General features: G+C 40.3%; 5 protein-coding genes across 5 annotated transcripts; 1 reads left to right on the plus strand and 4 right to left on the minus strand.

Annotated features, from left to right (window-relative positions):
- The first annotated feature begins 4,767 nt into the window (after window positions 1–4,767).
- LOC131322666 (bifunctional monothiol glutaredoxin-S16, chloroplastic) lies at window positions 4,768–11,951 on the plus strand. Its single transcript, XM_058354073.1, has 2 exons — window positions 4,768–5,300; window positions 11,256–11,951. The coding sequence occupies exons 1-2, from the start codon at window positions 4,887–4,889 to the stop codon at window positions 11,757–11,759; spliced, it is 918 nt and encodes a 305-aa protein (XP_058210056.1). The 5' UTR covers window positions 4,768–4,886; the 3' UTR covers window positions 11,760–11,951.
- LOC131322665 (uncharacterized) lies at window positions 6,039–8,895 on the minus strand. Its single transcript, XM_058354072.1, has 3 exons — window positions 6,891–8,895; window positions 6,680–6,798; window positions 6,039–6,589 (listed from the first exon to the last, which is right to left on the minus strand). The coding sequence occupies exons 1-3, from the start codon at window positions 8,689–8,691 to the stop codon at window positions 6,194–6,196; spliced, it is 2,316 nt and encodes a 771-aa protein (XP_058210055.1). The 5' UTR covers window positions 8,692–8,895; the 3' UTR covers window positions 6,039–6,193.
- A 4,022-nt stretch (window positions 11,952–15,973) lies between the features above and the next one.
- Window positions 15,974–18,555, minus strand: LOC131322601 (zinc finger BED domain-containing protein DAYSLEEPER-like). Its single transcript, XM_058353974.1, has 3 exons — window positions 16,853–18,555; window positions 16,460–16,778; window positions 15,974–16,339 (listed from the first exon to the last, which is right to left on the minus strand). Exons 1-3 carry the CDS (start codon window positions 17,393–17,395, stop codon window positions 16,257–16,259), a joined length of 945 nt encoding a protein of 314 aa, XP_058209957.1. The 5' UTR covers window positions 17,396–18,555; the 3' UTR covers window positions 15,974–16,256.
- On the minus strand, window positions 17,822–24,985 carry LOC131323833 (uncharacterized). Its single transcript, XM_058355672.1, has 6 exons — window positions 24,754–24,985; window positions 24,161–24,660; window positions 23,806–24,024; window positions 23,290–23,739; window positions 18,217–18,387; window positions 17,822–18,133 (listed from the first exon to the last, which is right to left on the minus strand). Exons 1-6 carry the CDS (start codon window positions 24,983–24,985, stop codon window positions 17,822–17,824), a joined length of 1,884 nt encoding a protein of 627 aa, XP_058211655.1.
- Window positions 24,986–26,032: 1,047 nt separating this feature from the next.
- On the minus strand, window positions 26,033–26,697 carry LOC131323834 (uncharacterized). The gene is made up of 2 exons (XM_058355673.1): window positions 26,544–26,697; window positions 26,033–26,439 (listed from the first exon to the last, which is right to left on the minus strand). The coding sequence occupies exons 1-2, from the start codon at window positions 26,695–26,697 to the stop codon at window positions 26,033–26,035; spliced, it is 561 nt and encodes a 186-aa protein (XP_058211656.1).
- Between the last annotated feature and the right edge of the window lie 902 nt (window positions 26,698–27,599).

The following is a 27,599-nucleotide window of genomic DNA, read 5'->3' on the forward strand; positions in this document are numbered from 1 at the left end:
GGGAGGGAAAACGTACAGACGGCAGCTGGACGGCTGATTCGAGCCGTCCAAAAATTCTATAAAAAAAAAAACCGATGGGGCTAATGCGGAAATCAATGACATCCGAGGTGTATAGGGTGCTTGATCAGAGCAACCCTTTTTCGTGTATTATCACGAAAAAGGATTGCTCGGGTCAAGCACCCTACACACTAGATGCCGTTGATTCTCGCGTGGGCTCTATTGGTTTATTTTTTTTGAAATTTTTGGACGGCACGGATCGGCCATCCGGTGGCCGGAGACGGCCCGGCGCGGCCGGTTGGTACGTTTTCCCTCCCCCCCTTCCGGTACCTATATCTTTACTCATTTTACACACTTGTTCCCATTTCCACACTAGACTTACCGTAATAAGAAAATATCATATCATGCTGCCACAATACCAAGTGTGCCCAAATATTCAAGCTTAAGTAAAGCCATCAAAACAATCCAATAAAAATGAATCAGTAGTTTCGTCATCAAGAAGCTTACACACCCATGTCAATATTTCAAGTCTCAGACCATCCTCAACCGTATTATCTATCCCATCTCTTTTGCTCATTTCTCATTCCAATCCTAATCCATTTCAGACCATTGGTATACAACTCTAAGTTCAGGGGAAAACAACACCTACGCTATACATTCCTCATTTCCTCGATAAGTATTTGTTACCCTACGTATTCCCATACTTCTAAGTTCTTAGACAACCATCTTCCTTTGATCATTCTCATTTTTCGTTAAGTTCATTATTCACTTCAGGTTGGATACTTTTAAAGGCTCAATCCCATGAATATAATTAAGGGAGTCCAATCCCAAGAGAACCATTCATTTTACAACACATACTCTTATCTCATCACTAAAAACACTTCCTCAATCAATTCATTGATATACCAAGCAATCATCTACATCCTCATTATCACAAAGCAATGTTGAAACAATCCATTATAAACCAACCATGGTATTGAAATTTTCACGACTAAAATCGCGATGACAAAAAAGAGAGGGTACAAGCTTACTCAAAGGCTGAAGCCAATACAAATGAAATTTCAAAGTGATGTTGCCAATGATCTCACATGTGTTCCCGGATTGTTAAAACAATACTGGATGTTACCAGTAACATCGCGTGTATTTTCTAAATAAAATTTCAGCAAGCAAGGGTATCGTTGGGTATCAATACCCAAGCAATCACGGTCCAGAGAGAAGACGGGTATCGATACCTACTGGTTTTCTGCGCGCGATTCCCAGATTTTGCAGATTTCAACATACTATGACAAGGGACGATCAAACACCAAAAACTACACCCAATCAACACATATAAACATATAAAGAGAGAGGAGAGATCCCTACCTCAAGGGTTTTGAACAAAACCCCAAAGATCCAAGCAAAGCCTTAATTCTCCAAGCTTGAAATCGGCCAAGAGCACCTCCTCTGACTTATCCCACGCGATCTACAAGCCGAACCCACTTGGAAGCATCCGCATTGTAATAAATAAATGGATGTGAATAAGCAAATTTAACAACAATGCTCAAAAAACACCTCACATTGTAATAACCAAAGTTACAAGTCTTTTAGTAAATAACCAAATTTCACTTATTCCATAACCAAACTTAACAACTTTTACCAATAACCAAAACTCAATAACCAAACTCAACAATCAAACTCAATAACTCAAAAACACCCTATATTGGAATCGTCTTATCGAGACGAATAATTTGGTGTGGTCGGGTGCATGATTAAAACTCGTTTGCTATTGGACAAATGTGCATTGTGTATTGTGGGATTTTTTTTGGTTAAGGATACAAAAATAACCAATGTGGAGATAGAGATTGTTAAGTTTGATTATGAACTAAATGGATAATCAAATGCTGACGTGGCACATTTTGATTATTAATTTTGATTAATACCATTGCGGATGCTCTAATATACTTGTGTTTTCAAGGAATTTGATCTCTTCGAAGAGACCCATGAGTGAGATGGTGAGAGCCAAGTACGAGCGAGATGTGAGGTGTACGTGAGAAGGAAAAAAAGAAGGGGAAAATGGGTCTCCTGACCCAGAAGTTGATTTATATACAAGTTTAAATAGAGTACTATTTACATTTCCTCCCTTTATATACTAAATAAGGCACCACTTCAAATCCCACAAGAAACTAGTTACCATTTACATTCGAACAACTTAAGCGCATATTATTAACATTTAAATTAAGGGCAAATTTTTGTAGTCATCCCTCTAGTTTTGCAGTTGTCTCAATTTCATCCATCTAGTTTCAATTGTCTTAATTTCATCCCTGTAGTTTGTTTTACGTTCCATATTGGTAAAATCGTTAACATCATTAAAGAAACTAACGGAAAAAATATGATTAAAAAATTAAATGCTATAATTTTCAATCCGGTTAAACCGGTACGAAGATATTATTTTTTTGATCATTTTATCCTAGATGATTGTAATGAATTTTTGGCTTTAAGGCCTTTTAACGAGCACCCGAAGACTCCTTATTTAGTTTCAGGGCTCTCTCAGGGTGCTCATTGAAATGCCTTAGAGCCAAAAATCCATTATGACTATTTAAGATAAAATGATCAGAAAAATAAGATCTTCGCACCGGTTCAACCGGATTGAAAATTGGAGCACTTAATTTTTTAATCATATTTTTTCCGTTAGTTTCATTAATGGTGTTAAAGATTTTACCAATTTGGAACGTAAAACAAACTACAATGACGAAATTGAGACAATTGAAACTAGATGGACGAAATTAAGACAACTGTAAAACTAGAGAGACGACTACAAAAATTTGCCCTTAAATTAAAGAACTTACTCTACAGAGAGTACAAATGGTTATTTTTGAAATTTTTTGTTTTCTTTCTAATGTATTATGTTACTCTGCATAGAGGTCGGGTACTACATATAAACTATTGAACTTCAAAGTATACTTAGTTACGCACATGAATTGTTCGATGAAATGTGTGAGTGGAACTTTAGGTGTGTTCAACGCTAGTGAATTTCACTAGTTGTTCATGGTTATTTTTGAAAGAGCTATTTTGTTGTGTTTTGAAATCTAGTAAATTTCATGAGTTCAAAGTTAATGAAATTCACGAGCTCGAAGCTAATGTTATTCACCAGTTAGTGGTTGTGTTTTAAAATCCAGTGAAATTCATGTGCTCAAACTAATGAAATTTACGAGCTCGAAACTAACGAAATTCACTTGACAATTGTTGTGTTTTAAAATCCAGTGAAATTCACGAGCTCTAAGCTAATGAAATTCACGAGTTCAAAGCTAATGAAATTCACTTGGTGGGTGGTTGTGTTTTAAAAATTCAGTGAAATTCATGAGGTCTAAGCTCGTGAATATTTAGAACTCATGAATTTCACGAGATTCGTGGTGCTTATGTTCTTAAATAGCTACTGAGATGGTGAAATTCATGAGTTTGAAAGCTAGTGAAATTCACTAGGTAAAATCTATAACTAGTGAAATTTGAAATCTAACAAAAATTAGTGAAATTTGAGAAGTAGTGAAATTTCGCCGAAAAAAGTCACCGGCCGGAGTGGTCACTGAAATTAGTGAAATTTGAGAAATAGTGAATTTCACTAATTTTTTGAAGTAGTGAAATTTCGATAGAAAAAGTCTCCGGTTGGAGGTGGTCACCGATGGGAAGTGGTTGTGGGGTAAAGGTGGAAGGGGGTGATGAAAACTTTGAAAAAATAATAATGATGTGTGAAATTATATTTAGTTAATGGTAAAAAGATAATTTTCATATGAGGCTGTCCTTAGAGGTAAATAAAAATTGAGTACATCCTTAATGAAAATTAAGTACTAATTTTCTAGACCCACTTTTCTGTTAAGTGATTTGCCCTAAATTATTAAGCGACGACGGTGTGAATTCTTTAAAGAGCTGTGAATTATGAAGATGTGAAAAAATGACAAGAATAAAATAATAAAAACATCTTTTAAAAGGATATTGACAGGATAGTATGACAAAAAAAAAAAAAAAAAGGTGGCCCGAAACTCCAATAAAAAAATGGGGCCGATCTGTTATTTCCCGTTAATATTATTTTTGAAATGAACCATCCATTATGAATGATTCGCCATATAATATAAGTTATGATTGTGATTGTAGCACTTTAAAAATTAATGGAAGAGCTCTAAAATTGAACTGTGTTGATACACAAAACGACACCGTTTTGGAGCCCGCCATCAATTTTTTGGAGTTTTAAAATCAGTTTCCTATGGGCTTATTTCGATGAGGTATTAGGTTTGGAGATATTATGTAAGAAGAGGGGATTGGATAGTCGGAGGTATTATGTAAGAAGAGTGAGTCCACATTGATGTGACGGATGGATTAAATAATACTTTATTTGGATGATGAATAAAATGAGGGGATAAGGTTGTTTTGTAATTGAATGGAAGAGAGATGAGGTATTATAAGGGTGGATTCCACATTGATGTAAGAATGGTGAGTCCACATTGATGTGACGGATGGATTAAATAATACTTGATTTGGATGATGAATAAAATGAGGGAATAAAGTTGTTTTGTAATTGAATGGAAGAAAAATGAGGTATTATAAGGGGGGATTCCACATTGCCGGCTCCACCTCAGCCATGTGTAAGCCCCCCTCGGGGGGTATTAAGGGGTTATGGAGGAGGGGTATTAAGATATCCATCGTTATTAGCTTGCCAAACCACACCACAGAAAAGGACCCACATATTAGAAGAGTGTATATTACAATATCCCTTTATATTGTGGCATCCAAACAGGCCCTAAAGTTATATATAATGCCCCCGACCAAAAAGAAATCTGAAACCCGATCCACCCACATGGTTTGATGATCCTATTCTTCGTCAATAATCTCAACCTGTTCTCTCTCTCTCTCTCTCTTCAATGGCAATGGCAACAATCAACCTATCATCATCATCACCAATCCGCAGCACCTCCTCATCTTTACTCTCTTCTTCTTATTCTCCCCAAACTACCCCCACCCATGCATTCTACTCCCACCCCAAGAATCCCTCCCATCACTTCCCCTCCATAATAATCTCTCTCCGACCCAAAACCCTAACTAAATCTCGCCTTCGAACCGCCGTTGTTTCTGCTGTCAAGAAGCTCTCCGAGACTAAGCCGGTCGGAGTTCCCCCGGAATCTGAGGAAATCGCCGGGACTTTCCCGGCGGTGGCCGGAGTGTACAGCGTTTACGATCAGAACGGGGACCTTCAGTTCGTGGGTCTGTCTCGGAACATTGCGGCCAGTGTTCTTGGTCACAGGAAATCGCTGCCGGAGCTCTGTTGCTCCATTAAGGTAATCTTAGCATCTCCAGCCCTGACCCATTTTAAACCCAAATTCGGGTGAAATTTGGGGTAAAAATTCCAATTCGGGGTATGCCTTCTCCAGTGCTACTCCCTTATTTTTTCCGGCAAAATTTGGGTCAAAATGGCACATTTGTAAATAATAAGAAAGTGAAAGTGGGGTTGAGAAAAAAAGGTTTGGATTTGGGTGACCCTCATTTTGGGAAGAAAAAAGGTAGAGCTCAAAAAAGGGTAGGCAAAATGGTGTGCAATTGGAGATGAATTTTTAGTGTTTGGAGTCAAATTTTGAGTTTTCGTAGGAAAAAGGTTAAGGATTGGAGATGCTTTATGCATATTTCGTTCAGATTCCACCGTAAGAAAATGGGATGTTGTGGTATGCCTACTTAGAGCATCTCCGATGGTTGGTGCCAAAATGGCAATGCCAGCTCTCAGTGCACTAGAAATTCCATAACTTAAAAGTTGTTGCTCCAAAGATGTGAATATCGCTTCTTTATTTTCTTAACACAAACAAATGTGCATGCCATTTGTGGGTCCTATCAGGAGAGAGATAGAGAGGAGAACCACACTGAACCAATCAATGTTCTAAAAATCGCTCGGCGTTCGTCGCTCGGTCGACCACCTTCAAGCTTCAAGGCCTTTTAATCGCCGATTAATCGGCTTGTAACAATTAATCGGTTTTATATATATACACACACACACACATACACACACACCCCAATGACAACCCTTATGAAAAAGTAGTAAAGTACTACGAAATAACTAGTCAATACAATGAGAAGTTTAATGTTCACAGTTCAACTTCATACCAAAGGACACCAAATACGAAATTACTAGTCAATTACAAACCAAATAAAATCAAGTACGGAATTACTAGCCAATTACTCTTTACTCATCCTCTTCTTCCCCATATCCATCCATAACTTGGTCTCCATCGGACTCAAACTCAAAATCCTCATCTACCTCCTCTTCGGGATCATCTTCCGACAAAAAATCTTCCTCATGTAGCTCTCGTACTCCCACATTTCTAGTACTTCTTCTATGTTGGAGGACTTCATCCGCTCCCGTAGCTTCCCCGATCATCTCCCATGTAAGTCCCGAAATCGGGTCTTCTTCATCAACATCACCACCTTCCACAATCCATCCTTGCGCATGTGTTGCTTCACTAGCACGTAATACATCCTTTCCCTTTCTTTTATTGTTGATGAGTCTGGCATTGAATTGGACATACACTAGATTGTTCAACCTTGTCGCATCTAGTCTATTCCTTTTCTTTGTATGTATCTATACAAAAAAGAAAAAATCCTAAGTTAATATAATTCTTGTCCGATGCATATATATATAAAGAAAGAGAGAGAGTGTGTATGTATTTACTCCCTCAAAAGTGCTCCAATTTCTCTCACACCCCGATGAACTTGAAGTCAAAGAGAGAATTCGAGTGGCCATTCTTTTCAAATTGGGTGTATGATTGCCATAGTTAGACCACCATCCAACTAGTCATGAAAGAAAGCACAAAAAAAAAATATTACTAAGTAACCTAGCCAAAAAAAAAAAAAACACTTAAGGAAAGTAACTACTTATTTACCCGGATCATAAGAGTCATTGTTTGTCGCACATCCCATTGTGGCTAATGGTCTTCCAAATCCACCTTCTTTGTTCTTGTACTTCAACAACTCTCTATTGATGACTTCATCTTGAACATTGACATCATCGGGAAAAAAAGCTTCAACACAAGTAAGAACCCCATCCATAATGATAGGATCATCTTGAATGGTATGATCTTTGTAGAAGTAAAAAGGATTCAAAAAGTAACCCGTCAAATGCAATGCACTATCTAACCGACCCTTGGCTTTCCCATCAATGACATCTAGTATTGGCCGGTAGTTAGTCTCAACTTGCTTGTATGCCCCTTTGATCTCTTCTTTTGCATTTTTGAGCTCACCATATACGAATCCCATTGAGGGCTTCCGATCCCCGTCAACAAGTCGAAGAACCATAACCAATGGACCAAACACTTTCAAGCATAAGGTTACACCATTCCAAAATGCCGTACTCATCACAGTAGCAAATGCCGTTTTCCCCTTTGGGCTCTTCGCCCATTTACTCTTGTCCCATGCGTCACTACTAAACATTGCCCGCAATTCTTGTTTCTTTTCCATCAAGCTTTGCAAAGTCAAGAAGGCTGTCGCGAATCTAGTAACACCCGGCCTCACTATGTCTCTCCTCTTCGTATATTTTCTCATCATCGCCAATGTATTATGATGAGCATAAACAAAAATAGTGAACGCCTTGGCCTTATCAATAATTCCTTTAAACTTGGATTGCTTACCGATTCCTTCAAGCATGAGATTTATTGTGTGGGTGCCGCATGAGGTCCAAAATATGTTAGGCCTCTTGATCTTTAGCAAATCCGCCGCTGCCATATTGTTGGATGCATTATCCGTGACTACTTGAACTACATTTTGTGCCCCAATATCTTCAATGAACTTGTCAACGTATTCAAAGATATACACCCCCGTGTGTGATGCCTCCGAATCTTCCTTCGAAGAAAGAAAACAAGTCCCTTGCTTACAGTTAACGCACAAGTTCATAATGCTTCTCCTCTTTCGATCGGTCCAAGCATCCGTCATGATAGAACAACCCGTCAAAGCCCACTCTTCTTCTTGCCTCTTGAGTAATTTTTTTGTTCTATCCACCTCTTCCTTCAACAATGGCTCCCTTAGTTGGTATTGGCTTGGAGGTTCGTATCCCGGTCCAAATTGGCCAACCGCTTCAACAAAACGTTTGAAACTATCATTGTCTATGGCATGAAATGGAATACCGGCTTCGTACACCCATCGAGCCAAGTATTGATTCACTTCATGACTCTTCTTCTTCCAAATTGAATCTTTTATGTTTGGTTGTTTTACCTTCTTGAATCCACTCGTAGTCGTGTCAGAAGAACCAGGATTGATCTCTGTATATCTATCTAGGGGACCAAGAACATGGGGCCTCTTCCTTGAACCTACATGCTCAACTTCATCATCTTCAAATTCATCACCTTCTTCATGTACTATATTAACTTCCCCCCTAAGATTAATGCCTTCTTGCTTCTTCTCTTTCTTTTTAGCTGCTGTCTCATCAAGTGCCTTCTTACACTTTAATATATCTTCCTTGCTTGCCTTAGTGCATGCGGCAACATCTCCCTTAACCTGAGCTATGTGTTTTTTCATCCTACTAACCCCTCCAGTATACTGATTCCCACACAAAATGCATCTTAGGCGGTCCTTATTTTTAACATCCACAATAACTCCATACTCCCATCCAACATCATCCGAATTTCTTTTCAATACTGGCTCAGAATTAGAGGCCTCTGAAGATGGAATATGAGTGGGATCCATTGACATTTGATATCAATATAGTCTACACAGTAACACACACAAAAAAAACCAAAAAAAAAAAAAAAAACAGAGAAGAAAGTCAAGAAATTGGTAAGTGTTAACATGATTATAAGTTAAGATTTTACACTTTGTGTTAATTGTTAACACCAAACAATACTACTGACAACACTTTGTTTTAAGATTTAAAAAAAAAAAAAAACACTGCGCCACTTTGGCCACTGTCCAGACATGGCCGGCTGGTATGGAGTGAGTCGAGTGACTGGAGTCTATGGACTTACAAAATAAAAATAAGTTACAGCAGTGCGACTGTGCGAGAGAGAAACTGTGAGAGAGAGAGACCATACGGGAGAGGGAGAGGGATCGAGGATTCGAGAGAGAGAGAGAGAGAGAGAGAGAGAGAGAGAGAGAAATTACAGCAGTGCACTGGTGATGGAAGACGACGGCGACGGCAGGCGACGGCGACGGCGACGGCGATGGCAGGCGGCTGCGGCGGCGGCGGCGAAGGCAGGCGGCGACGTCGGCTTCGGTCCAAGTCAAAGATTGATCGAGAGTGGTCTGGGTAAAAAGCCCTAAACAGGATTCGAATTCCTTGAATCCCTTTTAACTGGGAATGAGACATAATTACAGTTACCCCCCTTCATTTTCCAAAAATACAGATTTTACCCCTTTTAATTACCTTTTAACCGATTAATCGCCTTTTAACCGATTAATCTCCTTTTAATCGATTAATCGAGTAATCGCCTACTAATCGCCTACCGATTAAACGCCGATTAATCGGCGATTAATGCCGATTAACCTCCCGAGCGCCAAATTCAGCCGATTAGGCATTAATTTTATCGGAGATGGCAATTTTCCGATTAATCGCCGATTAATCGGCGATTAATTCCGCCTTTTAGAACACTGGAACCAATGGAGCCTCAAGTCCCAATCAATTGGGGTAGACTACATGAATCCGTTTTATGTATTGAAATCTTTCGACGCCATCATGGAAAACCTAAGTTCCATGGAGCTACAACCTCTGAGGTCAATTATGGTCTACCTCCCCTTAGTGCTACTTAGGGCTGTAAATGAATTGAGCCATTCGCGAACTGTTCGATGCTCGGTTCGGCAAGAGCTCGTTTGAGTTCGATTCGTCTGCTAAATGAACTGAACATGAACCTCAATTCTAGGCTCGTTCCGTAAATGAGCCGAACCTGAGCCTAACGGTATTTGGCTCGGTTAGGCTCGTGAACCTATACTTAAATTTAATTAATAATTCAATAGGGGTCTATTTGTAAATATAAAAAAATTTAAGGTTGTATATGTAATTCAATACTTATTTTTTTCCTCAAATTCTATACGATCAACGAGAGAGTTTGGGTTTGCTTGAGTTTAATGAGCCGAGCTGAACCAAACTCGAGTCTTGACGAGTGTAATTCTAGCTTAGATTCAGCTCGGCTCGATTCGTTTGAGTTTAATGAGCCAAACTCGAGTCAAGATGTTCAGGTTCGAATCAAACCCGAGCCGAACTCGAGCCAGACTAGTACCTTAACGAACCCAACCGAGCCGAACCTGAGCCTTGAAAAATTTTAACGAGCCGAACTCGAGCCAAATTGTTCAAGCTCGAATCGAACACGAGCCGAACTCGAGCCAGACTAATATCTTAACAAACTCGAGCCAAACTTAACAGGGTTCGGCTCGATTCGGTTTGTTTACAGCCCTAGTACTGCTACTTGAGATAGAGAGGAGAAATTGTGCCAAATTTTTACATTTTTCCAAATTCTGGAAAAATTGGGAAGAAACTTGGCATGGAAGACACCATCCACTGATTTGGAGTAGTTGTGTCAAGTTTTTTGTTTTGACATGGAGGATTCAGGAGGTATCAGATGATTGATGTTGCTCTTAATGACGTATTACTGTGAGATGTCTGAAATGGAGTTGGAGGACTGTGACAACAAAGTTGTGGCGCAAAATTATTATCGTGTTGCTTTTTGTACACCTTTTCACATTGTTCCTGTGATTTTGAGCCTGAGTCGTGCAATGCAAAACCTAGCCTAGTCCGCTTATGTCAAATCATGAATGTGCCAAGCAAATAGCAGACCCATTATTCTGTGCACCAGCCACATTGTCAGCTAGCTTGGTGAAAAAGCTGCTGAAATCTCAGAATTCTATGTTTGGATTTTCCAATGCATGAAATTGGTGCACTTTCAGTGTGCAATTTTTTTTGTTTTGTTTTGTTGTACATGTTTCATTGCCAGTATATTGAATTATGAGCATTTGTGTCCGTTTGTTTGACTGCACTGATAGTAAAGGGACACATAATCTCATAGGGTATGCAAACCTATTACACTAATAGTGGTAGGGTTATAAGATCATATCTTCCAACGTATGACCCTGTTTTCTCGGAATTGCATATCCAATGGATATTTAATCATATGACTCTAAATGTTTCAACAAAACATAGGATAGGTGACCCTGTTGGATTTGTAATATAATCTAATGCTCAAATCCCAACAAACAAAGAGGCCCTTAAGGGATAGGTTAGATAACACCAAGCCTTCCAATATTTCATTACTAATGTTTCTGTGCAGGTTGGGGTGGTAGATGACCCAGATAGAACAGCTCTAACCCAAGCCTGGAAATCATGGATGGAGGAACACATAGGATCCACTGGAAAGGTCCCACCAGGCAACAAATCTGGAAACACGACATGGGTTCAGCAGCCACCAAAGAAGAAGCCCGATTTACGGTTAACACCTGGCCGACACGTCCAATTAACAGTCCCACTGGAGGAACTCATTGACCGGCTGGTGAAGGAAAATAAGGTGGTGGCCTTCATCAAGGGATCACGAAGTGCTCCGTTATGCGGATTTTCCCAAAAGGTGGTGGGAATACTTGAAAGCGAAGGTGTGGAATATGAGAGCATAGATGTGCTTGACGAAGAGTATAATCAGGGATTGAGGGAGACGCTGAAGAAGTATAGTAACTGGCCTACGTTTCCGCAGATTTTTGTGAATGGTGAGTTGGTTGGCGGGTGTGATATCTTTTCGTCGATGTATGAGAAGGGTGAGCTTTCTGGTTTATTAAAAAAGTAGTAGATGGGAAAATGAGAGCTTTGGAAATTGGTTGAGCCGGGGCAGGATGATATGAAATAGCCCACTGTTTGAGTTGATCATAGAGAAACTAGGCAAGTAGAGCCTGATTTTTTAATGTTCTTGTCGAGCAACCCATTTGTATGTAGTTCTGTTCTTGTCTACTCCGTGTTGCTAGTATGATCTTTTTCCCTCTGGGCATGTCTTGTATGGATTTGAGCAAAATGCAGACGTAGAATGGGAGCCCTTCATAGCATCAGAGAGCATCTTTTGCTCATCTTTCAAATTTCAACACGAAAATTATACATCGCTACTAAATATAGCAATTCAAAAGATGAGCAAAAGATGTCTGGGCGCTTGGCCAGATAGTGGAGTGCCCTTGAGCTTGTCAGCCGGCACGTTGTCGAGTCACGTGGCCGCACCGGGTTGGACCTGTACACCCGTACTTACAACCGCTAAAAGGCTTGCTACAGCCCAACCGGAGACCGTGCCATGTGTAGACACCCAATGGTGACACGTGGTTGGACTGTACTAGTATTGTGCGGTGATCTCGTTGTTTACTGTTTGGCCGCGCCACATGGCAGAACCAGTGCAGTGCCTGATCGCAACCTGAGTCAATGCTCCGACCCGACTGTCTCCCAAACGGGCAAGGAATCTCTATGCTCCTCCCCAGTCCCCTCGTTCCTAAGAGTGGATGTGACATATTGACAGGAGATTTTATAATTTATCTCATTTTTCTTCACTTTTTGTATTTTTTTAAAGAATCTTGGAGGGACTCATTATTCTTTTTAGAAATTTGGTCTCCAAATTTAAAGTGGTCTCCATATTTGGAGATCTAAAAAGTAAATTTGAAAACCAAATCTATAGAAACGACGATGGATTTCTCCCAAATTCACCAAAAAATATATAAAAAGTGAAGAAAATATGGAATAAATTACAAAATCTATCATCAATATGTCACATTCATGCTCTATGGATTAGAGATGCTCTAACGAAAGGGCAATAGGAGGGGACCAATCAGGCCATTGGGCTATAATCAATATTTCGGCTCACTACAGAAAATAAAATAAAAACACGAATGGATTACAATTCACAAGGAAGGAATTTAAATACTGCCTTTCCACCTTAAGGGAGTCAGATCCCATCCAGTATGGTCCATTCGGCTTTTTATGGGCTTTTTGTGGATTCACAATAATAATCGGAGCCGTTCACTTTTTAGAGCTAGTAAAAAATAACAATCATGCTAAAAATCACGTTGATCGGATACCATTATATCATTTTAAAATGCATTATTGTTTGTATAAGAAAGATGTGTGAAACACACGATTGTAGTCCTTCAACACATTTCTCTGAAACTTAATGCATTTTAAAATAATAGAAAACGATATCCGATCAATGTGATTTTTTGACATGGTCGTTGGTCTTGACAAACTATAAAAAGTGAACGGTTTCGATTATTGTAAACTAGAAAAAGACCCCCCAAAACCTGAACTGGATGGGTTTACGGGATCTGAGTCTCACCTTAGCGCTACGGAGGGGACCAAACCTTTCGATTGTCTTAAAGGCCAAGTGAAACGTCTAGATCAGTAGATTGTCGCGAAGGAGTCCATCTATGGTACATAATTTTATTTTTTTTATTTTTGTGTATAGTACCTAAAAAATCACTTTAGTGATAAGTATTTCACATTGAGCGATAAATATTTCGTAAGAAGTGGTAAGCATTTTACATTGAGTAGTAAATATATAAATACTTGCCACTCAATGTGGAATACTTACCGTTCCATATGAAATACTTACTACTCAGTGTGAAATTATTTTATATGAAGTAGTAAGTATTTCACATTGAGTATAAGTATTATACATCTAGTTACCATTTCACATTGAGTGGTAAAAATACTTGTCACTCGATGTGAAATTATTTCATATGAAGTGGTAAGTATTTTACATTGAGTTATAAATATTATACATTTATAATACTTATAACTCCTTATGAAATACTTACAATTCAATGTGGAGTACGTAAACTAAAGTGACTTTTTAGGTACCATATACCAAAAAATAATTTATATACCATAGAAAAATTCGTCATAAAAGGGCAAGTGAAACGTATGGAAAAGTATGCTTTTTTTGTTTCCCCCCCTTCATCTGATCTCTTTTTTTGGTAAACCCTTCTTCTGATCTCTAAGGAAAAGTATCAGTGCACAGGCTTTTTTCGGGAAAGGATAGACTGGATAGTGAACCGGAGAGGAGAAGCATAATAGCCAATTTACCTCATTATGGGTTTTGATTTCTTCTAGAAAAAGACTTCCTTTTTTTCCCTTGGGCTATTTGGACTTTGAACAAGGGCATTGATAATGCCACTTTTTAAATTTATAATGTCATTCCTCAAAATCAATTTTCTATAGAGATTGATAATGCAACTCCCAAAATTGATAATCGCTCTTTTTCTGTGGAAGTGACATTATAAATATCCTAGAATAATCTTTTACCATAAGATTTTTCGTATTTAATAAGAATAAATCGACTACACCTGCCCGGCTTGGTATGAATGCATGAACAAACCAATAACATCAATAGACCACGAACTAGTACGATGTGCGTAATTGATATCCTAAGGGGGACTCCTAAACGCACGAAGAACCACCTTTGAAAATCTTCATTCCCGGGGATAAGCTCCAAGCATCCCAAACACCTTGGGGTTTCTAATATTCCATGGATAACGATAAACTAGGGTACTCCTACCCTAGTTGAACGTTTGTAAACGATATTTACAAACAGTCCACAAATTTCTTTTTTGCCTATAACATATTTATATGCTTTTTGAGTTGGTATTGCAACCAAATATAACTGCAAATTGTCAAACCAAAACGCAAATAACATACAATGGAACAAGTACAGCTGGTCCAATGAATTACGGATTTCGGGTTGGTGTTGTGCAGTGAGGTGTACAGCACCGTGCTGCGCACTCCGAACCGTCGGATCGTGCATCTGATGACTCGGATCTCATCTCGACAACCAATGACCGAGAGCCGTTCATTGCCGAGATGATATCTAAGCCGTCGGATGCACGATCCAACGGCTCGGAGGTGCGCAACACGATACTACGCATACAGCTGCACAGTACGATACTACACACACCACTGCACAACACCATCCCCCAATTCATGAATTACATTCCCTTAACTATGTTCCATAAATTTGTCTAAAATTCTTTGCAAAGAGGGTGTAAATTAACCATCTATGAATTTGGATTTTCAACGCTCAAAATTAGCAAATTTTTCTTTGCATAGTATAACTTTTCGAAGAAAAATATTATTTGATTTTTTGGAGTATTTTTTTCCTGATGTAAGGAAAACTATCAGTTGGATTTACGCAGGATGACACTATACATGGATTGCTTTAATTCAGTTGTTATTTATAATTTTTTTGGGGTGACTCAGAAATACAATTCAGTTGTTATTGTTTGGCCATATCTAGCCGTGGACTCAAATTTGTACTCAGTTCGATCGTGTAAAATAAACTTTTATGCACCATCAGTTTTCTTATAACTTAATTTCTTCAGTTTTACGCCGTAAGGGCGGAACCGTGTGTACAGGTTGGATTGGGGCCGTTGGGCTATATAGCCCAGATCAACCCCAAAACGAAACGAAAAAATTAAAAAAATTTTTATGTAGGATTTCGGTCCAAAAGGATTTTAGCCCAACCCATTTATCTCCCACAGCCCGGCCCAACCCAATTCACCATCCTTCAGTCGACAGAGAAGACGTTACCCCGCGCGATCTTTATCCACATACCCCCACGAACCGCTTCTTCCTGGCCCAGCTTTGCCTGGTTCAAGCGCTGGCTACGGGAGCTATAGAGCCGCCCGTACCTCTCCTCTTCCAATACCTCGTCAGTCCTCCCCCTTCCATAATATTCTCCACCCACTTCTTTATTGCGAAGAACTTCTCTCTCGACGGCGGAACATTATTGAATATCAACGCCGGCAGAGGATCCAAAACATTTCAGCGTTGCTGCGGCCTGCGTTGGTATAATGACTCTCTCCTTTTTCCACTTCTTTATCTTATTCAGTATGTATGAATAGATTATAGGTGGCAAATGAGCATGTTTGGACGGGTTAAAACGGATCACGGGTTGAATATGGATAGATCAAACATGAGTCAAGTCAAAACCCGACCCGACCCGACCTGTTCCCTCCCCCCACATACACACCCGCCCTTTCCCCATTACAGGTTGAACATGGGTCAAACAACTCCACATTGAGTTGCTTTTCTTCCTTCCACATGTCATTGACTTGCAACCTCACTTGAAAAAAAAAGGCAAATCCAACAATTGAAAAGTGTGAACCATAGAGTTTGACAGATACAGAGTATAATAAACTTAAACATTTGAATGCTGGCGATACCCACTGTTAATAAACTTAACCATATAGTTTGACAGATATTTCTGCACCTAAGCTACACTTTTCTGCAACTGATAGTTGGGTAGTTATAGACTTTCTTAGACACTAATGGTTGTATTTGCGCGGAGTGCAGCAACTCTCTCTCCAAAATCCTCCACAAGCTCTTCCTCCTCTTCAACAACTACAATTTTTCAACAAGTACATAACAACTACAATTTTTCAACAAGTACATAAAACAACTGTTATATATCATCCATAAAGTATATCAATCTCCAATAAAAAAAAAGGACCGATTGCTTACTATTTGCATTGTATTGCCAATCTCGAGTACATAACAATGCCTCTACATTTTTCGGTATGAGTGAAGAGCGATATTTGTCTATAATACGGCCTCCAATATTAAAAGCCGACTCTGAAGCAACTGTGGTGATTGGAATACTCAAAATGTCACGTGCCATGAATGAGAGATTTGGATATCTAGAGGTGTTTGCCTTCCAATAACAAAGAATATCCAAATCCACATTTTTCTTCCTGTCAAGTCTAGGCTCTTCTAAATATAAGCCAAGTTCTGACTTGACTCTACTTAATCCACATTCTTGACTCTCAAAAACATCAAATTCCTGCAAAAGTTATGCAGTTAAGACTTATCAAACATTAGAATTAGAAATTGACAAATTTAGACATATATACTCACGTCCAACACATCAAGTATGTCATTTTGATTGCCTCCACTAGTAGTGTGTACTGATGACGGATTGAAAGTCGATGCGGGAGAACGGCTCACATAATCTTCAAACAATAAATATAGCTTCTCACGAATGCTTTTAACCCGATCAGAAAAGTTCACCAAATCTAGCTTTTTCAAGCAAAACTCAACAAATTGTAGCTTGTATCGAGGATCTAATATAATGGCCAACGATAAAACCATGCTATAGCATTCCCAATACTTGTCAAATTTCCCTTTCATCCTTCTTGCGATGAAACTTATAACATCGTCTAAACTTTCCATCTCCTCCTTAATGAGAAGTTGTATCTTCCACACCCCATGAAAGTATAAATTTGCAGTTGGATACCGGGACGAGGAAAATAGTGTAGTTATCTCAAAAAATGGCTTTAAAACCCTAGTTATTCTTTCAACCCTTTCCCACTCCTCTTCTGATGGGCATGTCCTGAAATTTTTATCAACCAACTGTAATAGATAGTAAGCAAGATGATGAACTAGGGCACCTTCAAGCATCAAATATGTTGAGTTCCATCTAGTCACAATATCTTGCCGAACCTTCTTACTACAACATGAAGGTAATTGAGCAAGGCATTCAACAAATTTGATTTTCCTTACTTCTGAACCTCTAACATACTTGACACTTTCTCTAACACTATGTATCGCTTCCTCAATCACTATCAAACCCTCTTGAACTATGAGATTCAACACATGTGCACCACAACGTATATGAAAGAATTGACCATCACACGACAAAGAGTTGCTCAACAAAATATGACACTTGAAGACATCAACGAGACCATCATTATACTTTGCATTATCCAACGTGAGGGTGAATATCTTTTTGTCAATTCCCCAATCTTTCAACAAATGAATAACTCTTTTAGCCAAAATTGGTTCATTATGTGGAGGAGGAACATGACGAAAATTCAAGATCTTTTTCTATAGAACCCAATCCTCATCAATGTAATGTGCCGTAAGAGCTAGATATCCATCACTAGTTAGGGAAGACCATAAATCTGAAGTTAGGCATATCCTACTTGTAATGGATTCTAATGTACGTTTCAATGTTACTGTATCCCTTTCAAATAGCTTCAATACATCCGCCTTTGCTGTATTTCTTGAAACAGATTTCACCATTGGATTTAAAAAAGAATGTATGTCTCTAATTCCTTCATGTTCCACAAATGTAAAAGGGTAATTGTGCTTAGTAATTGTCATGGCCATTTTTGCATGGTACATCTCTTGGTCTACCTGAATAAAAGGATGAAAGTCATGAGGCTCTCTGTTAGGACATTTTTCCCTATGGCGTAATAAATTCGACGTGCCTGATTTACCAATGACATATTGTAGCCCACATAAAATACACTTGGCCCTAATTTTTCCATCAGCACCATGAGGCAATTTTTCAAATTCATCCCATACAGATGAAGTGGACCTCTTCGGATGTTAAGCAGCACTCGAAGAGCATTGCTCAATATTGTCATCAATATTTTCTTCCATTTTAACTATTCAAAAAACACAGTAACACGATCATCTACACCCAATTTCCCACAAACCAAATTCCCTACAAACCAATAGTACTACAAAGATCTCGCAACCCATTCGGAAAATAGAGTCATGAACAATTGGAAGAGTAGAAAATAGTCACCTGTGATGGTGGTCTAAGCCTGACAAAAGACAGTGGTAGAGTTTAGACTGTTGTGTGTATATATATGGCGGTTCCGGAGACCTTAAAAAAACCTCTAAAAAAACCCTCTAAATCTTAATCTCATAGTTCTCGATCAAAATTTGATGATATATCTGAGCCGCTCAATGTATTCAGAACGTGATTTTAAGGGTGCCCGCGAGAAATTGGCAAAAAAAAATAACCGGGAAGAGTTTGATTTGAGCAGTTTTTTATTGAACCGTTCAATAAAGTTCAATAAAAAACTGTTCGGATGAAGCCATTCCCAGTCATTTTTTTTGCTGATTTCTCGCGGGTACTCTTAAAATCACGTTTTGATTATATTGAGCGGCTCGGATCATCGAAATTCGATCGGGAACTTGGGGGGGGGGGGGGGGGGGGGGGGGGGGGGGGGGGGTTTAGAGGTTTTTTTAAGGGTCCCCAGAAGTGCCCCGATATATATATATATATATCGAGGCGGTTTAATGGACAACTATTTAGACACCTAAAAAAACACCTCATAGTTCCCGATCAAATTTTGATGATCCGAGCCGCTCAATGTGATCAGAACGTGATTTTAAGAGTACTTGTGAGAAATCAGCAAAAAAAAAGACCGAAAAGGTCTTCATCTGAGCAGTTTTTAGCTTATATTTAATGAACGATTCAATTAAAAACTATTTAAAACAAGCACTTCCTGGTCATTTTGTTTTGCTAATTTCTCGCATGTACCCTTAAAATCATATTCTACACACATTGAACGGTTCAAATCGTAAAAATTTGATCGGGAACTATGTGATTGAGATTTGGGGTATTTTTTTAGGTGTTTAATTGGTTGTCCGTGGAACCGCCTATATATATATGGGTACTAATTATCGAAAAACAACAGAACCAAAGGGACTTACCGGATACACAGAAGATACATAGAGCGAGATGGGTTTAGGGAGAGAGAGAGAGAGAGAGAGAGAGAGAGAGAGAGAGAGAGAGAGAGAGAGAGAGAGAGAGAGAACCAGATCAAATTCAATCCATTCAATCCTACTCCTTCATTTCAATCCTACTTCTCTTTCTGTACATACATATCATTCATGCATCATTGCATTTTTGCCGGCTAGAGGGTAGGGCTCCCTTATGATTCGATCAGTCTAGGAGACTTTAAATCCATGGAGTTTGAGAAACCTCTGGTGTTTGCCGTGCCCGAACGGCTCCCTTAATCCAAGACTAACCTTAGGTGTGTACGTATTTGGATTCCGGCAATCATATTGCTCTATCTCGGACGGTCAAGGTAAGGAGATTGGCTCTGATTCCGAACCGTTCGGAATTTAAACTGGGACAGAGGGAGTACATGAATGTACTTCTCCACGTAATCTACGATATGAGCGATTTCCGTTACTATTGTGAGCTTGAAACAAGCCTTCAAAGTTGTGAAACTTGGGGATAGACACTTACAAATCTCCATATAGCATCTACAACCCATCTCTATATCTTTATTTGAAAGTATGGATGTAAATATTGAGGACAAATTTTCTAATTTATCCCATCTTTTCTTCAACTTTTTGTATTTTATAAGAGAATGTTGGAATTTATTTGAGAGTATGGATGTAACATATTGAGGACGTCAATCATTCTAAAACCACAAACACTTACACAAATATTTACACAAATTCACTCACATTCACATTGGGGCCCACGATGTAGTGTGTGTGAGACCCATCAAAAGATGTGAGTGTGTGTGTGGTTATATAATTATTGTTAAGGATAGATTTTCTAATTTATCCCATCTTTTCTTCAATTTTTTGTACCTTAGGAGAATGTTGGAGGCATAGTCCTTTGTAACGATCAGTCCCAACTGACCTGCCAACACTTCACCTAACCACGTGGCTCAAAAGGTTAATCTCAAGTTAATAGTAGCTGGTCGGCCTTTACTTATATTCCATTCAACTTTCCCCAAAGTTCCTAATGTGCATGGGACTTTTTTCCCATTGTGGGTTCTCACAATCACCCCACCTTGGTTGCAAGGTCCAAGTTGCATAGGGCTAAAAATCTTCCCCTAGTCGCCATGGTGTGACACTTAGTTCTGTATAGCACAGTAAGTGTGCTCGTATCAGATTCTAGAGGTTCTATACAACATAGTAAGTGTGCTCGTACTAGATTCTAGAGGTGACCCCCACCATGTAGATTCAGGATTGTGCTCTAATACTAACTGTAACGACCCGCCTCAGCTGACCTGTCAACCCTTTGCCTAATCACGTGGCTCAAAAGGTTAACCTCAAGATAATAGTAGTTGGTCGGCCTTTACTTATATTCCATTCAACTTTCCTCAAAGTTGCCGATGTGGGACTTCTTTCCCATTGTGGGCTCTCTCATCATTTTTAAAGATTTGGTCTTCAAATTTATTTTTCGATTTCTATAGTTGAAGACCCAAATATTGTTAGGTCTCCAAATCTTTTAAAAGGGCAACGGATTCCTCTAATACTATACTCATAAAGTACAAAAAGATGAAGAAAAAATGGAATAAATTGAAATTCTACCCTCAATATATTACATTCACTCTCAAATAGAGATATAGAAATGAGTTGGATATAGAGATGTGTTGGAGATGCTCTTAGTAGAAGAGATAAGGACTTTGGAGTTAGGACATAACATTATAAACCACCTTTTTGTAATGTTAGTTTAGAGTTAGTGTAGGTACAGAAAATTCAAAGCATCTTCCATCGGGTCAGGCCAAAATCATTAAATACATTTTTAAGTTAAGCCAAAATTTTATACTAAAAATACTCTTCCACCACTATTGATGACTGTTGACCAAATATCGGCGTTGACCGTTTGAGAACGTACGTTCTCAGCTTTGAGAATATTCTCAACACACGTCTAGACTTAATGGTAATACTGACAACTCTAATGGTAATACTGACAACTCTGGATATTTCAAAGCTGAAAACGTTCTCGAAGCATTCTCACTCTGAGAACGTTCTTAGCACACGCCTATTCTCAGCACACACCTAGACTTTGTGGTAATTCATTCTTAGACGTTTTTATTTCTGAGAACATTCTTAGTGCGGAGAACATTCTCAGCACACACCTAGACTTAGAGTTAATTCATTCTCAAACGTTTTTAGCACACGCCTAGACTTAGTGGTAATTTGTTTTTTGATGTTATCAGCTCTTAGAACGTTCTCAACACATGCCTATACTTGGTGGTAATCAAAAAGACTGTTATACTTTAATTGGAATAAGGTGCAATTTTCTGTAGCTAGTGGTAAAAAGCGAGTTATTTTCAGCATTATCCAAATTGGTTGTTTAGTAAAATCAAGAAAATGTAACTGTTCACCTTTCCATTTCCTTTTCTTTTTTTTTTTGATCCGACACCTTTCCACTTCAATCTCTCTACTTTAGTTTCTAGTTTTTTAGTGTGTTTAAATTTTATTAATTGTATGTGATATTAGTCTCATGCAGTCTAAAGGTATCAACGATATATTCTTAATGATACCAATTTTAAAAAATCTAGTAGTATGTAACATTAGACTCAATTCTAAAGGTAACGTGGATATATTCTTAATGATACCAATTTTTGGCAAAATCTAGTCTATAATGTTGTAATGTAAGTATTTAATAAAATGTAAAAAAACAAATGTAGTTGGTTTTATAATTAAAAAAGATAGATTGGATAGAATGGTGATTTATGGAAAAGGAAACGGAGATGGTTCTCCATTCGGTGGGAGGGATTCCCAACATGGATAATGAAACTTGAGATTCTATTTTGGAGACCTGAGATGAAGTATGGTTGAGGCTATTAATTTTTTGAAATACTAGTATTTATTCCTTTTTTCTCGAGAAATGCTAGGTGTAAAGAAAATTAGCAAAGAAAATACTCTTAAAGTGTACATGAACGGCTCAGATGCACTGGTTGAGGCTATTAATTTTTTGAAATACTAGTATTTATTCCCTTTTTCTCAAGAAATACTAGGTGTAAAGAAAATTAGCAAAGAAAATACCCTTAAAGTGTACATGAACGGCTCAGATGCACTGCACAGTGAATCTGAGCCGTTCATGTACACTTTAAGAGTATTTTCTTTATTCCTAACACTCCTCCTCTTTCTCTCCTCACCCCACCATTCTCTCTTCTTTTTTCTCTCTAAAATTTGGACCGTCCAAAATACGTTTGAATGGTCCGGATCGCCGATGGGGTACCATATGTGTGGACCCCACCGGCACCCAAAAATTTCTCAAATTTGATACAGAAGAGTGTAAAATTAACTTTTGAATAAAAACGTAATTTTTCCCTATTTAAAGTTATTTAAAACTTAATTTAAGAAAAACAAATTTACTTCGTTTTGCGGCACTTTAAACTCTGCATTCCTCATTCGTTTCACGTCTTTCACGCATGCTCCAATTGGTGGAAAGACTATTGGTGGCCTGTGGGAAATCAGGGTCCCTGTAGTGAGGGCGCTTTTGATGAAAGTTGCAGCGCCCCACAGTGATAAGAGTGATGCTATGGAAATGCTTGTGGAAATGACAAGAAAACAAAAGAATGAATGGGGAAGAACGAAGGAAATTGGCTGTGTTATTCAAGAACAGTTGCAGGGTAATTTGACCCACTTCACAACTAATTCTTATGACTTCATTTTACAATTGCATACCTCACTACATCTCTCCCTTTCTCTTTTATACGTCAACGCAAAACCAGCAGCTAACAAAACCACTCACAAACCAACTAACTAACTGTCCAGTTCACCAACTATCAACTAACTCTGGGTAGGTGCGTATCATTCCCACTCCCTTGTTGAGAGCCTTGTCCGCAAGGCAGGAACTCAGGAAACTTGGCTTGCAAATGAGTATAGAACTCCCAACCCACAGCGTCGGCATGGGCGTTGTGCTCACGGTTGATTTGCTCGATCTTGAATTTCTTAAAGTGTTGATTAAGTTCGGTCGCCGTTTCTTGGTACTTCATCATCCTGGGGTCCCTTGCTTCATAGTCCCTCAGAACCTGGTTGACTATGAGTTGGGAGTCGCAAAAGACGGCCAGGTTGTCGACCTTCATTGCAAGAGCCGAACGCAAGCAAGCCAAAAGGGCCACGTACTCGGCTTCATTGTTTGTGGCGGGGAAGTCGATGCTGATAGCGCTTTCATGAAGTGTCCCGCAAGGGGAGACCAAGACGACCCTTGTTCTTGCTCCATTGCTGTTAGAGCTACCATCGACCTGTAGACGCCATATGTCTCCTTGGAAGAAGTGCTAAGGCCTTTGGGTGGCTTGTTGTTCGGCTACGGGTTGGGGTGGTGTGGGAGTGTTGAGAATATCCGTATCTTCTGGAGTTAGTTCAGCTATGAAGTCGACGAGAATCTGCCCCTTAATTGTCGTTCGTGGCTGAAAGCGAATGTCGAAATTTGCCAATTCAACGGCCCACTTGGAGACCTTGTTGGAGAGGTCAGCTTTCTGAAAAAGGCTCTTGAGAGGGTGCTCCGTCAAGATGGTGATTGTATGGGACTGGAAGTACGGAAGGAGTTTCCTCGCAGCTGAGACTAATGCAAGTGCTAACTTCTCGAGAGGGAGGTATCATGTTTGCACGAGTAGGAGCATTTTGCTTTTGAAATAGATTGGCATGTCGTCGGCGTCTTCTCACCAAATCAGTGCTGAACTGACTGCATGAGCTGAGACCGCGAGGTACAAGTAAAGGGTTTCGAATTATTTTGGTTTCACCATTAGTGGAGCCAAGCTCAGGTAGCCTTTGAGTTTGGCTAATGCTTTGTCGCAGTCCGGAGTCCACTCGAAAACTGCGTTGGCTTTTCCTTTTTAATGCATGGAAAAATGCATGGCACTTATCTGAGGACTTGTTAATGAACCAGTTTAGGGCCACCGCCATGCCTGTTAGTCTCTGGACTTCTCTGATTGTTCGTGGTGGGCGCAAGTCTGCAACGGCTTTGATTTGGGTGGGGTCGGTCTCGATACCGCATCTGGTGACCAAGTGTCCAAGAAATTTTCCCGCGCTCATGCCGAACGCACATTTTTCTGCGTTCAAGCGAAGCTTGTGGAACTTGAGAATTTTGAAGACTTCGGCCAACTCTTGAAGGTGGTTGTACTCCTTTTGGCTTTTGACGATAAGGTTGTCGATGTATGCTTCCACTATATGGCCAATCTAGGCATGGAGCATTTTAGAGATGGCTCGGGTGAATGTGGCACCGGAGTTCTTGAGCCAAAAGGGCATAACTCAGTAACAGAAGATGCCATATGGAGTAATGAACGCCGACTTTTCCATGTCGTCAGGATCCATTGCGATCTGGTGGTAGTCTCGGTAGGCGTCTAAGAAGCTTAACCAAGCATTGCTAACCGTGGCATCCAAAAGTTGATCGATCTTCGGGAGTGGGAACCAGTCTTTAGGGCAGGCGTCGTTCAAATTGGTGTAGTCGACACAAACTCTCCATTTGCCATTCTTTTTCTTCATGACCATGGTGTTTGATAACCAAGTGGGATATTGCACCTCCTAACTTACATTGGCCTTTAGCAGGCAGTTGACTTCATCTATGATGGCCTCGGCGTGTTCAGGACTTGAACGCCTGGCCTTCTATATGCCTGGCTTAGAATCCTTCTTGATATTGAGGGAGTGGTTAATGAAGTTTGGGTCTACCCTTTGCATCTCGTAGGGGGTCCATGAGAATACTTCAATGTTATCCTTAAGGAATTGGAACATTTCTTCACGTTTGGCGTCGCTTAGGGAGGAGTCGAGTAAAAAGAAGCGAGAGCCGTCCTCATTGATTTGTATGGATACGAGGTCTTCGATTGCTTTATCCTTGACTTTTTTGCCGACATCTTCAATGATTGCCATGTCTGGTATTTCGACCCATTGGACTTGCTTTACTTTGCTAGAGTTGTGAACGGCTGAAACGCAGCACTTTTTGGAGGCAACTTGGTTGCCACGCAGTTCCTCTTGCCTTTCGTTTGCGTCGATAAAACAGATGACCTGGCGGTAGGTGGAGGTAATGGCTTGTATGACGTGAAGCCAGGTTCGGCCAAGAATGGCGTTGTATGGACTCGGGGCGTTGACGATGACAAACTCGATGCTTAACGTTTTTGTACCGACGACAATAGGAAGGTAGACGCGACCAAGCAGCCAAAAGGGGGTGCCGTTAAAACCGATGAGGGGCACCTCCACCGGCTGTAGGGCCAACTCTGGGAGATCAAGCTTGTTGAAAAGGTCATAGTACATAACCTCCGCCAAACTGCCTTGATCAATAAGTACTTACTTAACATCATGAACGCCAATTTGAATGGTAACCACTAAAGCGTTAGAGTGCGAGGTTTGTACCATCTCAAGGTCATGCTCAAAAAAGGTGATCGTCCATTTTGGTGTGTCTTGCGGGCGGGGTCATTTTGACCCAGGTCCCACCGAGAGTATCTGCTTCAAGGTGGAAGCACAATCGAGTTTGGCTCGAAGGGTGGCCTCGAATTCCTTGTTGACAGGGCCATGGATGACGTAGATTGTCATTCGTGGCTCGTTCTAGTTTGGGATTGTGTTAGGCTGGCGGGCAGGTGTTTTGGCTGGGTCAATGTATTGATCAAGGTGACCCTGGGACGCCAGGCGCTCCAGGAGTGCTTTGAATGGGGCACAGGCGGTTGTATAGTGGCCGAGCTCATTGTGGTAGGAGCACTTCTTCCTTAGGTTTTGATCTGGCTGGCCCGTGTTCGTGCCGAGCTTGCCTGCTAGCCATTCAAACCACTGCTGTCTCATGATCTCTTTGAGGAAAGACCAAATTGGTTCCTTGAAAACCGTTGATTTAGCGACATAGTTGTGTTCCTTTGGAGGACGCTTCTTTCCTTCTTTGATGTTGTTGATGTGCTTCTTGGGTTGGGATTGCGGGGTGGAAATTGGCGCCGAAAGTTGAGGGATTGCGATCGATAGAGGAGCTGTTGGGTTGGGAATCCCTTGTGCTGGTCAATCTGCGTAGAGTTCCTCAAGGGCACAAAATCGCTCCATGATGCGCATTAGTTCGCCCATGCCATGTGAGGACGAATTGCTAGCTCGTCTAAGATCTTGCTGCCTGATTCCAAGCCATTCTTGAAGGAACGCCCAGCCCAGTATTCGTCAATCCCAGGAATCTCGTTAAAAAGTTGCCAATAGCATTCGAAATACTGTCTCAGTGTTTCACTTGGGAGCATCCTCATCTAGGATAAAGACTCAGGCTCCTTGGTTGTCTTGTAGCTGGTGATAAAACGGGTGTTGAATGCACGTTCGAGGTCTGCTAGGTTCTGTATGGATCTAGCGAGTAATTTGTTGAACCGCTGGAGTCCAAGGGAGCCAAGGCAGGATGGGAACGCTTTGCACTTAATTTCGTCCTTTATGGTGCACAGCTCAATGATTTGACGAAAATGAGTTAGGTGGGTGTAAGCTTCGCAGGTGGTTGGGTCAAATTTGGTGAACTTCGGCAAGTGGAAGTTGGGTTCAGCCATTGTGTTAATTATATGGGGTGCGAAGGGCGAGAAGCCGAGGTCTTTCAACTGCCGTTCAAATCCTGGGCGCGGTGGTTTGCTGTGTCCGTCGGTTCTTGACCGCTTGTATCTCTGTCCTTAATCCTAAGGTTATTCGTTGTCTCGGCGCCGGAGTTTATATCTCAAATCGGCCTCTGCTCGGCGTGGTCCATCAATTGATTTCTCTCATTCACGACAGGCCTTGGGATCGTCATCTTTCCCATCAATGCGTACGCCCTTTCCATTTCACTGAAACGGCTTATCATTTTCCAAGTTTTCATGTGGGATTTCACCTAGATGCTCGAAAACATGTCGCCTTGTTTCCAAGGAGCCTCAACTATGGTGGGAAGCGGTGGTGCGGGAGAATTCCGCACGTTCGGTCGAGTATGTACTTGTGAAGGACCCGACGGTGTCCCTAGATCTGCTCCGCTCCTGGTGGCTCCTCAAGCGATGCGTTGCGAAGGTTGTTGGCTGTCTGTAGAGGATTAGTTCTCTTGTAGTGTCTTTTTCTGGTGTGAAGCCAAGGCGGTCCTTCACGGAGCCACGGTAACTCATTTCGTGGGGTTGCTCTTGCGGTGGTGGAGGTGGTGTTTGCCTGC

Source organism: Rhododendron vialii, chromosome 4a (genome assembly GCF_030253575.1).
Source record: "Rhododendron vialii isolate Sample 1 chromosome 4a, ASM3025357v1".
Classification (NCBI taxonomy): domain Eukaryota; kingdom Viridiplantae; phylum Streptophyta; class Magnoliopsida; order Ericales; family Ericaceae; genus Rhododendron; species Rhododendron vialii.

Bases quoted from the DNA above. Each gene is read 5' to 3' on its own strand.
- LOC131322665 (XM_058354072.1), bottom strand. From the start codon at position 8,691: ATGTCAATGGATCCCACTCATATTCCATCTTCAGAGGCCTCTAATTCT. The intron at 6,799-6,890 runs GTAAATAAGTAG...TTTCATGACTAG, and splicing joins CAATGACTCTTATGATCCGG to TTGGATGGTGGTCTAACTAT. The intron at 6,590-6,679 runs GTAAATACATAC...TTTTTTGTATAG, and splicing joins ATTGGAGCACTTTTGAGGGA to ATACATACAAAGAAAAGGAA.
- LOC131323834 (XM_058355673.1), bottom strand. From the start codon at position 26,697: ATGAGGATGCTCCCAAGTGAAACACTGAGACAGTATTTCGAATGCTAT. The intron at 26,440-26,543 runs GTCCTCACATGG...CCAACCCAACAG, and splicing joins CTTAGACGAGCTAGCAATTC to CTCCTCTATCGATCGCAATC.
- LOC131322666 (XM_058354073.1), top strand. From the start codon at position 4,887: ATGGCAATGGCAACAATCAACCTATCATCATCATCACCAATCCGCAGC. The intron at 5,301-11,255 runs GTAATCTTAGCA...GTTTCTGTGCAG, and splicing joins AGCTCTGTTGCTCCATTAAG to GTTGGGGTGGTAGATGACCC.
- LOC131322601 (XM_058353974.1), bottom strand. From the start codon at position 17,395: ATGCTTGAAGGTGCCCTAGTTCATCATCTTGCTTACTATCTATTACAG. The intron at 16,779-16,852 runs GTGAGTATATAT...TAACTTTTGCAG, and splicing joins ACATACTTGATGTGTTGGAC to GAATTTGATGTTTTTGAGAG. The intron at 16,340-16,459 runs GTAAGCAATCGG...GAAAAATTGTAG, and splicing joins TTGGCAATACAATGCAAATA to TTGTTGAAGAGGAGGAAGAG.
- LOC131323833 (XM_058355672.1), bottom strand. From the start codon at position 24,985: ATGGTCATGAAGAAAAAGAATGGCAAATGGAGAGTTTGTGTCGACTAC. The intron at 24,661-24,753 runs GTTACTGAGTTA...TTGGCCATATAG, and splicing joins TACTCCATATGGCATCTTCT to TGGAAGCATACATCGACAAC. The intron at 23,740-23,805 runs GTAGCCGAACAA...TGGCGTCTACAG, and splicing joins CTCCCACACCACCCCAACCC to GTCGATGGTAGCTCTAACAG.